At 48.4% G+C, this 12,725-nt stretch overlaps 1 protein-coding gene across 2 annotated transcripts in view; it reads left to right on the forward strand.

Annotated features, from left to right (window-relative positions):
• The first annotated feature begins 1,797 nt into the window (after positions 1–1,797).
• The window catches only part of PBX1 (PBX homeobox 1), a 125,979-nt gene continuing 115,051 nt past the window's right edge, over positions 1,798–12,725 (forward strand). For both annotated transcript variants that reach the window (XM_041478994.1, XM_041478995.1), the window contains exons 1-2: positions 1,798–2,233; positions 4,755–4,828. In XM_041478994.1, the coding sequence (XP_041334928.1) occupies positions 2,043–2,233; positions 4,755–4,828 (265 nt within the window). In that variant the 5' untranslated portion in view covers positions 1,798–2,042. The remainder of the gene's footprint in view (positions 2,234–4,754; positions 4,829–12,725) is intronic.

Below are 12,725 nucleotides of genomic sequence, written 5' to 3' on the forward strand. Positions count from 1 at the left end.
CCCTGCCAGGGTTTGAGACAGCACATGTCTAGACTTGGTATGTGAGCAAGCAAGTGAAGGGATGACTAAGTGTCTGAAAGTTTGGACCTTTGGAGAGGAGTCCCTTGGCTCTTCGTTTCTTGGATACAGTTCTGCTTCCTGTGGAGCCATGGAGATGATAATATTTTTTCTCCTTTTCTTTTTTTTTTTTTTCCCCCTTTTCAGAAAAGTAAAAAACATACAGATATGTCTTGGGCGAGAAAGCAGAAACCTTTGAAAAATTTTGGCAAATCAAGACACATGAAGAACGTGTTGAGTGAAACATTTCAGAGCGACAAAAATCAAAACATCTCACTGCGCCTTCAACCGCTTTAAAACATTTTAATGGTTCGAAAGGAAATTTCAAAATGAAAAGTCGTGTTTTGCTTAAAACACTAGAAAGTGTTTCATTAAAAAGGAAGAGTGGAAGAAAAACAATTGCCTTACATATTTTTTTCTCTCCAATGAACCTGATGGGTCTTTTCCCAGCCAATGGTGAAGTCAGTAGCTGGGACTAGACACATCTTCCACTGTGTTACAAGGTGCCTGGAACTGGCATCCTTGGATCTGAGAAAGGGACAACCTGATGAAGCCATTTGCCATGCAAGAAATTCTTGAATCACCACAACTGTTTTATTTATTAATTTTTAAATGCAAATTTGCAGGCCAGCCCAGTCCCAGGGCTATGCCTGCTGACCAGCTGGTGCCTACAGAGATCTTTCCAGACACAGGACAGACTCATGCTAGGGGATGAAGAAAGGGGCTGAGGAAGCCCTTCCTCGCCAGAGTGCTGTGACATGCAGGTTGGAATGATGGTCTTGGTGGCCTTGGGGTCTCTGCTGGCAGTTGCTGTGCTGTTTGGGCAGTTGAGGGGCCATCAAGTGTGGGATGTGGCTGTGTAATGTGTTCGGGCAGGCTCTGCACCGGGAGAGAATCACAGAAGCAGTCCTAAACTGGAAGGGACCACAGTGGGTCATCAAGTCCAAGGTTCTTTAGAGAGAGAAACAGCACCATGAAGACGCACTGGTGGCTGAGATGAAAGGATCTCCCTGGGGGCTACAGTGGCTGGGGAGCCCTGCTCGTTCCTGGGAGGTTTGGGGACAGCGTGGGGAGTCAGAGCCAGCCGGATGGCAGAGGGGCAGTGGGGAGGCAGAGACTGCCTGGGGGGCACGGATGGGGAAGGCCGACAGGAGGGGAGGAAGGCTAAGGGGAGGTGGGATGGCTGGCTAAGGGGAGGTAAGGAAGGATGGAGAAGGCTGAGGGGAGGCAGAATGGCTGAGGGTAGGTGGGGGGCAGAGAGGAGCCGGAGCAGCAGCCAGGGGGCCGCGGTGCTCCCGAGGGGAGGCGGAAAGGCTGAGGCAGCGCTCGGAGGGGCGGGGAGCGCGGGCCGGGGCCCGGGCGGGGGCTGAGGGCCGGCGGGGGCCCCGCATCCCCGGCCCGGGCCGCGTCTTCCCGCTGCGGCGCCGCGCCGGGCCGGGCTCGGTCGCTTTAAGGCGCGGGGAGCAATTAAGCGAGCCTTGTCCTTTACTAAAGGTCTTGGCAGATCAACAAGCCTCTTAAAAGGATGGGGCCATGGATGCTGGCACTGGCTCCAGCAGAGTCAGAATGCTTACAGTTACTGCTGTATTCACAGTCTAGAGGACTCCAGTCCTCGTAGGCTAGGCTGCTGTTGGCCAAATGTTGTTATGGCTGCTCAGTAACCTTTACATTTGGGGACTGCAAAGTGCTAGCAAGACACATTTCTATCATAACAATGACACCCACCCCCCCCCCCCCCCCCCCCCTTTCATTTTTCTCCTCCTCCTCTTCCTCCCCGCCGCGGAGCCGGGCGCCAGCGTGAAGGATAAATAAAAAGCGAAGAGGAAGAGGCTGGGGAGGAGGAGGAGGAGGAAGAAGGGGGGGGAGGAAAGAAGAAGAAGAAAGCGAGCAAGAAAAGAAAGCGAGGAGCCAGGCGGCCAGCCCAGCCGCGCCGCTCCCGGCAGCCAGGGCAGGAGGCGGCGGCGGAGCGGGGCCGGCGGCCGGCGATGGATGACCAGCCGCGGCTGATGCACACGCACAGCGGGGTGGGGATGCCGGGGCACCCGGGCCTGTCCCAGCACATGCAGGATGGACCAGGCGGGGCGGAGGGGGAGGCAGGCAGGAAGCAGGACATCGGAGACATCTTACAGCAGATCATGACCATCACGGACCAGAGTTTGGACGAGGCGCAGGCCAGGTGAGAGTGGCGGGGAGCGGGGGGGGGCAGGTGCCGGGAAGTTTCCCCCGCGCCCCGGCCCGGCCTTTGTTGTCCGGCGGGGGGAGCGCGCCCGGCCGCGGGAGCATCGGGGGACGGGGGTGCTGCTGCTCCTGCTGCGGAGAAATGTAGCGAGGGAGGAAGGCGAAAAGAAAGGGGACCGGGTAATACCCCCCACCCCGCCCCCCGTTTATTATTTCCCATCTTTCTCCCACCTCCCAACTTCGGGGCGGTTTCGAGGGGTCGCCGCGCCCGCAGCCTCCCCCTCCCTCCATCCACAAACTGGGCCTGGCTTTTCCCGGCCTTTTTGGGGTGGGGGGTTTAACTGCGGAGGGCGGTCGTGGGCTCCGCTCCGGGCTTCTCCGAAAGAGCCACGAAGTGCTGCCCCGCTTTTAGGGCTGCTAATAATGTTCTTTCTTAGGCCCATGTAGTGCTGCTATTTTTTTTCAGCGCGTTTCTGCGCTTTGAAGATGCTCACAGAAGCTTTGCCTTTTTTATTTTTTTTTCCCCTTAATTGCAGATGTATTTAAAAAGGAAAAAACAAGGCTATGAGAGCCGGTGTCTGAATTGTCCTGCGCTTCGGGGAGTGCAAACCTAATGCGCACCTTCAAAGACACTATGAAAAGTTCAGGGAGGGGAGGGAAAAAAAAAAACCTCAAATGAAGGGATTGGGACAAAAAAGTTGCCCTGAATTGCCTGGGTTACACTTGATATTTCTTCTGGGCTGCAAAGCTGCTTCATGTGTTGTCCTTCCTCCTGATATTTATACCCCGAGTTGAAGCAGATTGCTAGAATACATTGTTCCTGGAAAAACGCACCGCACAGCCCCAAAACTCGCTTAAGAACTTGCAGAGGGATAAAAGTACCCCAAACCTTAGCTTCCATTCTCCTTGCCTCCACAGTTTCTCTAGAGTTCCCGCTTACCAAAAAGGCTCGTTGTAGGGTTGATCTTATTCATTTTCTTATGTTCTTGCAGGGGCAGAGTAGCTGTGAGGAGGAGGAGGAAATCATTCACTTTCTCCCCGGCCAGACCCGGGGCAGTGAGGGGCTCTTCCTTTGGAAAGTTGCAGGAATCGTGTGTGTTCCTGCCTGGATAATTTAGTGTAGTTAATCAAATCAATAAAACCAAAGCAGAACAGAGCTAGGGGAAGGCTTTATGGGTTTGCCTTGCTGGTCTATTTCAGCATTTCAGCTGCTTCCTCACAGTGCTTCTTTTTTTCTTTTTTTTTTTTTTTTTTGTAAATTATTGTTATTATTTTTAATTCTGAGCTGGGAAACATGGTCTATTTATCAATAACACTTGGCTTTGCATTTCCTCCTTCCGTCCTACTATTGCACGGTTGTTTTGCTGCCTTTTTTTTTTGGTTTGTTTGTTTTTTCTTCTTTTTTTTTTTTTTTTTTCCTAAATTAATTTTTTGGAAGATGCAAAGTGCCAGCATTGTCTGTAAGAGGGCCCTTACAGCGTATGTACGTGATTTGCGTATACCCAAATGTCTGCGCCCATCTGGGTGTGCTGATAAGGGAACGCTGTGGTTCTGCAAGGGTATATACCTTTGAGAGACTTCATCAGATATATAAATCTTTTTAACATGTTGTGGGTGGTGGGGCAAGTAGTGTGAATGTTTGCCAGATGTTCACATCATCTTTCGCGTGTAATTTTGGTTGGTAAACAGAAATCCCCGTAACCGGCGCCGGATAGCAACAGCCCTGTGTGCAACTGAACCCTTGGCTAAATCACCCTATGGCTCAAGAGAAGAAATTAAATCACGCTGTTTCTTTGCCTCAGAGGGCGCGTGGTGGGTTTTAAAACCAGCCAATTAAAGCGCCCCCTCCCCAAAGTCTCTCCTCAAAACCCACAGGAGAACGGTCAGCTCTGGAATAACAGCAGCCGAAAGGAGCAGCGTTGAATAGCATTCCCTCCCCTTCCCAGAAGCAGCCGGCTGTGATTTTTTAATGTGTTTACTGTCCCTATTGTCAAGAATTAAATTTTAACACCTGCAAATAAGCTGGATGTAAGTAGCATGGAGGCAGAGGAATGGGGTTCTCTCTCCATGTGTGCTTCTGTGCTCCACGTTGGGCGCTGAAATTCCCTGAATTGACAGCTCTAAGCAGGGGATGTTTCCAGCACTGGGGCAAGGAGGAGTTTACTGCCCCTCTGCCTCACAAATAAAGCACATGGCCTGGTGTAATATTGGAGGTGGAGGACAGGGAGAGCCCAGTGCTGTGTATTGAACAAGACAGTTGATCCGAGCTTGGCTCCCAAAAGCTGCTGGCTCTGCCGTGGAGCATCGCCTGCCTCGCGCCGGCCGTGGAGCTGCTCGGTGGCAAAGGCGGTTTTCATTCCTAATCTGGTGACATTCATGTCCCCTGCCTTGGGTAGGTGGCTGTTTGCAGCACTGGGGGCTCAAAGCTGCCATCCCTATGCCAGCCAGCGTGAATTTGGAAAGTTGCTCCTCATGATGACATCCTGAGCTCACCCTCCCCTCTTTTCTTTTCTCTCCAGGAAACATGCTTTAAACTGCCACAGGATGAAGCCGGCGCTTTTTAATGTCTTGTGTGAAATCAAAGAAAAAACAGGTAGGAAATCAGTGCTGTTGGTTCTGTATTGTTTTTGTTCTTTGGGGATTTTATTCCTCAAGTTTGTGTCGTCCCCCCTCCCCAATGCAGTAGTATTTAAGTGGGGAGAAATAACTCGTTGGTATTTAGTGCTTCTGGCAGTGGACTTGAATGATGTGGTTTGTGTCTAGAAGAGAAAATATCGTGGTTTAATTTCTATTGTATAGCCTTTCTTTATTTATTGCTTTTTCTGGGGAGAAAAAAAAAAATCAACCCCCTTGTAATTTCTGTCTTGCTCTAGTTTCTTCTTTAATACATGGCACTGCTTAAAAAACAAAATGTGAATGCATAGTGGGTGTGTGGGGGAATAATCCCAACAAAATGAAACTGTGCAGTTTTATTACCATTAGTATTCAGGTAAACACAAAGGTTTCTTACTTTTTTTTTTAAAGAAAGAGTTAAAATGCTCTTGTCTGCCAATCATCCAGGCTAGCTCGTGTAAGAGCGAGTTGTCAGTTGCCTTTAGTGAAAGCAATATATTAGATTGTTAGTTACTTTAGGGTACTGTTGTTTTATGGCATGGGGTGTTCTCAGGCTTCTTTAGAAGCTAATGGCATGAGAGCGTTGGTTCTGCTGTTTCCCACTTTCCAGACCTCCTACCATGTACTAACACACTTATAACACATCCCAGGGGGGCATTTAAATTTTAAAAGCAACAATTAAAAAATAGCAGTCATCAATCAAGGGTGATCTTAAACAACAGATGCTCAGGGAAGGACATTTAGCAACATGCACCACTTATTTATGTATTTGTTGGAATCTCTCCTTTTTTTTTTTTAATAGAAATGTAAAAAAAAAAAAAAGTGGGGGGAATGGTGGAAATTTGGGGGGTGGTTAATCTCTCCTGTTGGCTTTCTGAGCTGACCAGAGTTGATCTGTGGGCTTTCCCGTGCCGCCGTAGCTGCCTTGTTTTAGCACGCTGCAAAGTACTTGACTTTTCCCCCCCTTCCCCCCTCTTTACAACAAGGACTGAAACAGTCAATAATTCATATCTAAGCCATATAAGCAAGGGCATGACATGAATGAAAGTGACAATAAATATGATTGCACACCCAGTTGATATACATTGATAGTTACACATAAAAGGGGAGCAGCTTTCAAAAACCTGAACTGGGTCTTATTTTTTTTTTTCCCATTCTTAAATATATATATATATCTAAAACCTCCCAGCATGAGCAGCTGATTGAAAATACAATTACTTGACTCCTGCAATATATATAAAATGACTAAGAGGGCCCTTTGTTAAGCGTTGTTTGTGCAGCGTGTAGCCCAGACAAAGCACCTACCGATGGCATTCGGCTCTCCCGAGTCCTCCCGGCTGCGGGGCCGCCTCTGACCTTCCCGAGGAGTCCTTCCCTACAGGCTTCCCATAAGAACCAGCAGTGGGTTTGGTATGGGAACCTCCAAACTCTTCCTATGCTGTAACATGAGAGAGTCTGTGTAGAGAGGTTCAGGATTTTACAGCGTTCCCCCACGCGCCTCCACAAAAAAAAGGGAGCTAGCGAGTTCCTTTCCCTCTTTTCTCTTTCTTCTTTAATTTTGTGTCCGTCTTTGCCTGTCTCTTCTTTAAGTGTATTTGGTGCTCCGTATGTTGCCTGTGCAGGGACACTTTTTGGCTGGGATAACTGTTTAATCCCAGCTCAGCTTCGCTCTCAGCGCAGTGGCAAAGTTAGGGAACAAGAAATCTGCTGCTGGGACCAAACTTAGTGGGGAAAGCCAGGTGAGCTCAGGGATGCTGTGAGGTCCCAGTGAGCTGAGGAGGGATGAGGAACTGTGCATAGCCACAGTGACAGGGTGTGATAATTCCTGTCTGCTAAGAAAAAATGGAAAGAGATGGTATAGGGTGAAGCATGCTGCTGGAAGTAAGGATATTCAGGTGTGAACTGGGGCTGTTTTACATTTTTATAAATGCTGTTTGTTGGTGTTGTGCCTGGATTACTTGGCTTACGGGGCTGTGCTGTGGAGGTCTCCAAAGAGGCTGACTCGAGATGGCTTTTGGAGCGTTGTTTATCTACCCTTGGATATGTTTGCGGTGAATTCTTTCACTTTGCGAATTCAAAGACTTCCTCCCCTCTCCACCCCATCTGCGTCCCCAAAAGTCACACTTCATAAGAAAGCAAACAGCCAGATGGTTTTGGTTTATTTTTATTATTTTTTTTTAAATTATTGCTTTGTGGGCCCAATGCTAGGAGGAAGTTTGCCTTGTTTTTTCTGGGGCCGAGGGTACCGCCTGCGTCTGTTTGCTTACCCCTTCCTTGCGGGCAGCGGCGTGAAAGTTGAGCCAACTTCTCGCTTCCCACTTTCCATTTAGCTTCCCAGATTTTTGCATGTGTGGCGTTTGAAATCCTGGTGATTGTTTGTGGTCACTGGTGGGTGTTTGAAAGTGTGTGCGTACATCTTCCCCCCGGCGTTATGATGTGCAGAAATGTGCGTTCGGTTACCCCGCTGCCTGATTTAAGTGACTCCAGAGCCTTACAGAGACTTTACCACCATCTCTCGCAACATTATGGCTACTATTTCATAGTGTTAACCTTGTCTTGAGCAAACCCAAAGTGTCCATAAAGTTCTTACAAAAATAGGTCATCTCTACTGGCCAAAGAGTCGCCTTTTGCATTTGGGCTCTTCAGTTATTTTTAAGTATTTATTATCACTTTAAAAAAATTATAATGATTTAAAAAAAAAAAAGCTCAGGGGGTTGCCTTTTGTCTGCAGACCTTTGGGGTGATATCTGTTTAAAAGTAATAAAAGTTGAGAGGTCTGATCCAGGCAGGAGGATGTAGGGGAAGGAAAAAAATTGCTTCTTAAATATACATCGAAGTTGTCGGCGTTCATTTGGTGTGTTTTCACTTGCTGTTGGTCGCTTTGTTGCGAGGGAAGGGGCAGGACTGCCTTCAAATGGCTGGCTGGCTGGCTTTTTGGAATAATAATTATGGAAATGGGAGGCATTGTTGTCCTAAATACAATTGATTCCTCCATCAATAGGGATTGAAATCGGAAATTGCATTCCTGATTTATAAAAAGTTTGAAGGCAAGGGTAGGGTCTCTGTCTTTATGGCTGTTTATTTTTTTTTCCCTTGTTTTTTTCCCCCTCTCTCTTGGTATGTTTTTTTTTTTTTTTAAGCTGTTCTCTGCATGAGCAGAATAGCTAAGCAGAAGAATCAGGCAAGGCGTACGCAGACGTGGGGTCCTTGGATGGCAAACTGGAAAATATCTGCTGTCAAAATGCAGCAGCATCTATTTCAGCTGTGAGCCTTTCCCAACTCCCATCTCGTTCAACGGGGACCGGTGGGGAGAGGCTGAGCACAGGATATATGACCATTTAATCTGATTCCTCCTCCTTAAGAGCTTTTCCCATCGTTTCACTTTCTCCACTCATTGGGGAGGTGAGGGCATCGGGCAAATTCTACTTCTTAAGAAAACCCTGACTTTGCATTTGAAATCCCACAATTTATATTTTCTCACCCTCCTCTCCCTCCTGTGTTGAAGGAATTCAGGATTAAAAGAAAAATGTACATAGCACCAATGGGGGGGATTTACAAAGTGGAATATTTATAGACAGCACTGATTAACCATGCAATTGTTGTTGAATAATGGGTTTGTTGTCTTTTTTTTTTTTTTTTAATTTTAGAACATAATAGCTATATAAGGTGCCTCTTAGCTACCTTTCCCTGTGCATTATCTTCACCAAACTTAACTCAAATCAGATCTTTGGAGGAGGTAGGATTTTTCCCCTTCTTCTCTTCCTTAACACCCCTTTGTTCTCTCCAGCTCTGTGTTCAATTAACACCCCCATCGCAGAACTGTAGTCTTTTTTTTTTTTTTTATGTCTGTTACTGTATTTCACTTCTGACACCTCTCTTATTATTCTTGCCTGCTATTTCTCTTTAATATAGCAATTATGATATGGGGTTTCTTTTTCTTCCTCCCTCCTTTCCCTCTTTTCCCCACGCCCCCAAATAAAACCCCACCAGGAGCAGCATGGGGAAAAGAGGGGCAGATGTGGTGTGTCCAGTGCTGGGGTTTTTGGGGCGTGGGGCAGAGCTTTAACAGGGGTACACTGGCAAGCCCAGCGCCCCTTGGTTCAAGCATTCCTCCCAGCAGGATGGGGCAGCTTGCTTTCCTTCCCCCCCACCCTTCCCCAGGGTATCAAATCCTGCCCTCCTCCTTATCCTGCATTTCCACTGAGGAGGTTTCCCAAGGGGCAGGAGAGAGTTCAAAACCCCGATTTGAATTTCAATGCAATTCTTGCACCTAAGGCATCATTCTGCTGCTTGGAAAGAAAGCTCATCAGGAAAGTGCTCGGTCCTCCAGCCCTGCAGGATCCAGGTCCCCCTCAGCTTGCTGGGCTTTGGGCAGGTCCAGCCCCCACCCGGCTGCTCTCCCTCCTGCCCTTCAAAGGGAAGGAAACCTTTGCTTTGATATTTGTTATTACTGATTTTTTTTTTCCTTCTAGTTGAAAGGCTTTGAAAGCAAAAGTGATGTTTCTCCGTGCCAAGCAGAGTCTGCAGGGTCCCTGGTGTGGCTGCCGTGGGGGGAAGTGAAACATTTTGGGAGAGCAGGGCCTCCAGTCCAATCCACACTGCCTGAGGAAGCCTTGCTATAACTCACAATTAAATTGCTTCCAGAAACCTGATGTTTTCAAGGGAAAGGAGGGGAGGGAATGTGCAAGGGACTGGGAGATAGGGATGGTTTGGTAGACCTTGTCATGGTGGAGGAGTGGCTACCTCTAGGACTGGAAACCAGTCATGCTGGTGGGAGGTGGGACAAGTCCCAGTAGGTCCTGGCAGCTGGAAGGAGCAGGGTCTTCAGGACTGGACCTGTCTCTTAAGTCTGTTTTTTGGACTTTTATCTTCCAGTGTGGTGGTGTCCATCAGGGATCTGCTGGGGACGGGTGGCTTTGGAGGAGCGTGCTTGTGAGCAGGCTTCTCTTTTTTACTTTTAATTTCATATTTTTTTCTCCCCTGGTAGCATGTGGTTGGAGTGCTTTGAATGGAGCAGGCTTAATTAGTTTAATCAAAATTGGCCTCCTGCAATCCTCCAGAGGAGGAGGTGGGAAGAACAGGGCTGCCAGTGTGCTCTTCTTCCCACCTCCTCTCCCTCGGCCCTGCCATCAAAGCAGAGAAACCAGGCCTGGCTCTGGCATAGCATTCCCACTCCTGAGGGACTCCCCACTGTTTGGGGTGTGCAGGAGCAAACCTGTTTGCTTTTCATTTCAAGGCTTGTTTTTTTATGGGTGCCTGATGTTGAGCAAACTTTGTGAGGGCAGCAGAGCAGGAAGGTGCTCTTGGAGGGTCTGCTGTGTCCTGTTGCTCCCAGCCCTGTTTGTTTTTTCCTGGGAGATGGATGAGCCAGTCTTCCAGCTCTTGATCCCCATGTTCCCAGGTTTCCAAGCCTTTGCTTGCACTGGCCTCCCAGGTTTTGGGTGGCTTTGGGTTCAGGGAGGGAGGGTTCCTGGAAGCAGCTCACTCTTAGGGTAATCCCTGCTGACAGCACTGAACAAGGCACAGAGAAGAGCAAATCTCTGTTCACTATTAATGCATGCTGGAAAAATACCTGTATTAACCAGGTGTGGGCATAAACAACAGCTAACCAGAGCATTCTCTTCCATAAATGTTGGGTGTTTTCCCTGCTACCATGGCTCTCTCTCCAGTCCATCTCCCCTCACCTCTGCATGATCCTGGCAGCAGTCAGTCTGTGGGTGAGTCCGGGGAAAGAGATCCTGTTATTGGGCCTTGTAGCTCCAAATGAGAAACTCAGAAGATCTTTCAGGCCTAAATTTCTCCTGGGAAAAGTGGTTCAAGTTCCCTTATTTGAGACCTGCAGAGGGATTTCCTCCTTGGAGCGCTGAGTGTCTGCAAGCAGAGCTTTTTTAAATGCTCTCAAATGTGAGATTTATTCTTGTTAGCAGGACTCGTGCTGGCCCTGGTTTGAGGGCAGCGGTTGTAAACAAAACACAGAGAAACTCTGAGACAATTTCATCATGGTTTGGTTTTTTTTTTCCCCCGTCACAAGGAAATTACTGCATGCAGCAATCCTTGAGGGGAGTAGGGTGGTGGTTTAAACATAAATGGGTTTGTTTGCAGTGAGATATAGTAGGCTGTGCTGCTGGTGCTTCTGCTGAATCAGAGCTGTGGATTTTGGCAGGGAGAAGGGAGGAAGATGGGATTCCTCATCTGCCTTTGGTTCGGCACCTTATTCCCCAGTTTTTCCTTTAATCTTGGAACTGCTGCCTTCTCTGCTAATGAAGCTCTGCAAAGGGTTTCGTGATCTCTTGGAAATCTGCTGAGAAACATTTTACTACTACCTTTTTTCCTTTCCTGTGCTTGGAGTTGGGGTGCTTTGGGAGACAGGAGAGCCTGTCTTGTCTGCCCTGTGCACACAGGGGTGGTTTGCAGTTGATGCAAAATATGAGGAGCCCAATAGGAGCAGGGGGTACTTTTCCCCTGAAGATGTGATATTATCTATTTTCCACCTATTTTATTATTTATAGTTTTTTTTTTTTTCTTCCTGCTTTGCATTCCCATGGCAGTGAGTTTCTGTTGGTAACATGTTTAGCTTTCGGAGTTGCTGTGGGGAAGGTGGGCTACACAAAACTGGCTCCATGGCCCCCAGAGCAGGATGCCCACACTTTTGGGCTGAGTCTTCAGGCGTTTGGGTGCCGTGCAGGGAGAAGTGATGCTCCCTTGTGCTGCAGGGATGTGCCCTGTACAGTGCCTAGCTCAGGGGGACTCCGTGCTGGGTCAGGGTTTGGAAGGAGGTAATGTGATTTACAGCAATGGATCTGGTTAATAATCTCCAGCAGCTTCTGTATACTCAGGGGCTGCTCGTATTCCCAGCCAGGTGTTTGCAGACCAGATCAATATGGCCCTATTTGCATGGGGCTGTCTGTAATCTAATAAACCAGCCTCAATCTGCATCCTTTGCTTTTCCCAAACATCCATCGGGTCCCGGTCTGGTGAGTGTTCCCCGTGGTGGGAGAAGGTGTTTGTGAGCACTGCCTGGCTCCTGGGCTGCCAGCCTGGGGTCACACATGGCAGCCCAAGGCTGCACCCTGTGCCAGAGTCCGGGCTGTGTGATTTTTGGGTGTGCTGGGTGGGTGTAGGTGCTACGTGGTGATTTGCAGATGACTACCTCCCCAGTGTGCCCCCGAGGCATCAGTATTGGGGGTTTTTTGTGAAATTCACATTTCCTTTGGGGAGGATCTGCTAGGAACTCCCTTGGAAACCAAAACTGATGGTTTTGTGGGCTGGGTGGTCGGCAGCTTCTGCTCAAAACTGCCTCGGAGGTGCTGCATCCCCCGGCCACTTAAATAATCCAGGGTGGCGGGTGCTATAGGGATAAATTACAGAAAGCTGTGGCCTGAGGAGGCTGTGGACTGAATACATTAGTGTGTGTTGTCAGGCTGGGCTCAGGAGGGACTCAGGTGATGCTTTCTCCCAGTGCTGGGAATCGCTTGGCCTGGAATTATTGATTTGCAACTGTGTCAAGTGAAAAAAAAAAAAAAGGCATAATAATATCTCTTGGCCTTGTGTTTGTGAGCTGTGCCCCTGTATGTATGTGTATATATAATTTTTTTTTTGAGCTGGAACAGAAAGCCACTTCTCCTGGCTCCTTTTCCTGGTGGGAAAGGCAAGGCAGCCAGGGAATGGCAGCCCAGTGAAGGGTTTGGCTGCCAGGGAAGCCGTGCCTGCTGAGGAGCAGAGTGCTGGTGATGCTCTGCGTTTTGGGGAGGTTGCCACCACAGATAATAGAAATCCCCTGTGACACCTTGAGGGAGCTGTACATTGCCAGTGTCCCCTCCCTTCCCAGCCTTTTATTTATAGGAGAAGCCTTACCCAAAATAGCTTTTTTGCTTGCC

This window comes from Pyrgilauda ruficollis, unplaced genomic scaffold, assembly GCF_017590135.1.
Source record: "Pyrgilauda ruficollis isolate IOZ18807 unplaced genomic scaffold, ASM1759013v1 scaffold47, whole genome shotgun sequence".
Taxonomy (NCBI): Eukaryota; Metazoa; Chordata; class Aves; order Passeriformes; family Passeridae; genus Pyrgilauda; species Pyrgilauda ruficollis.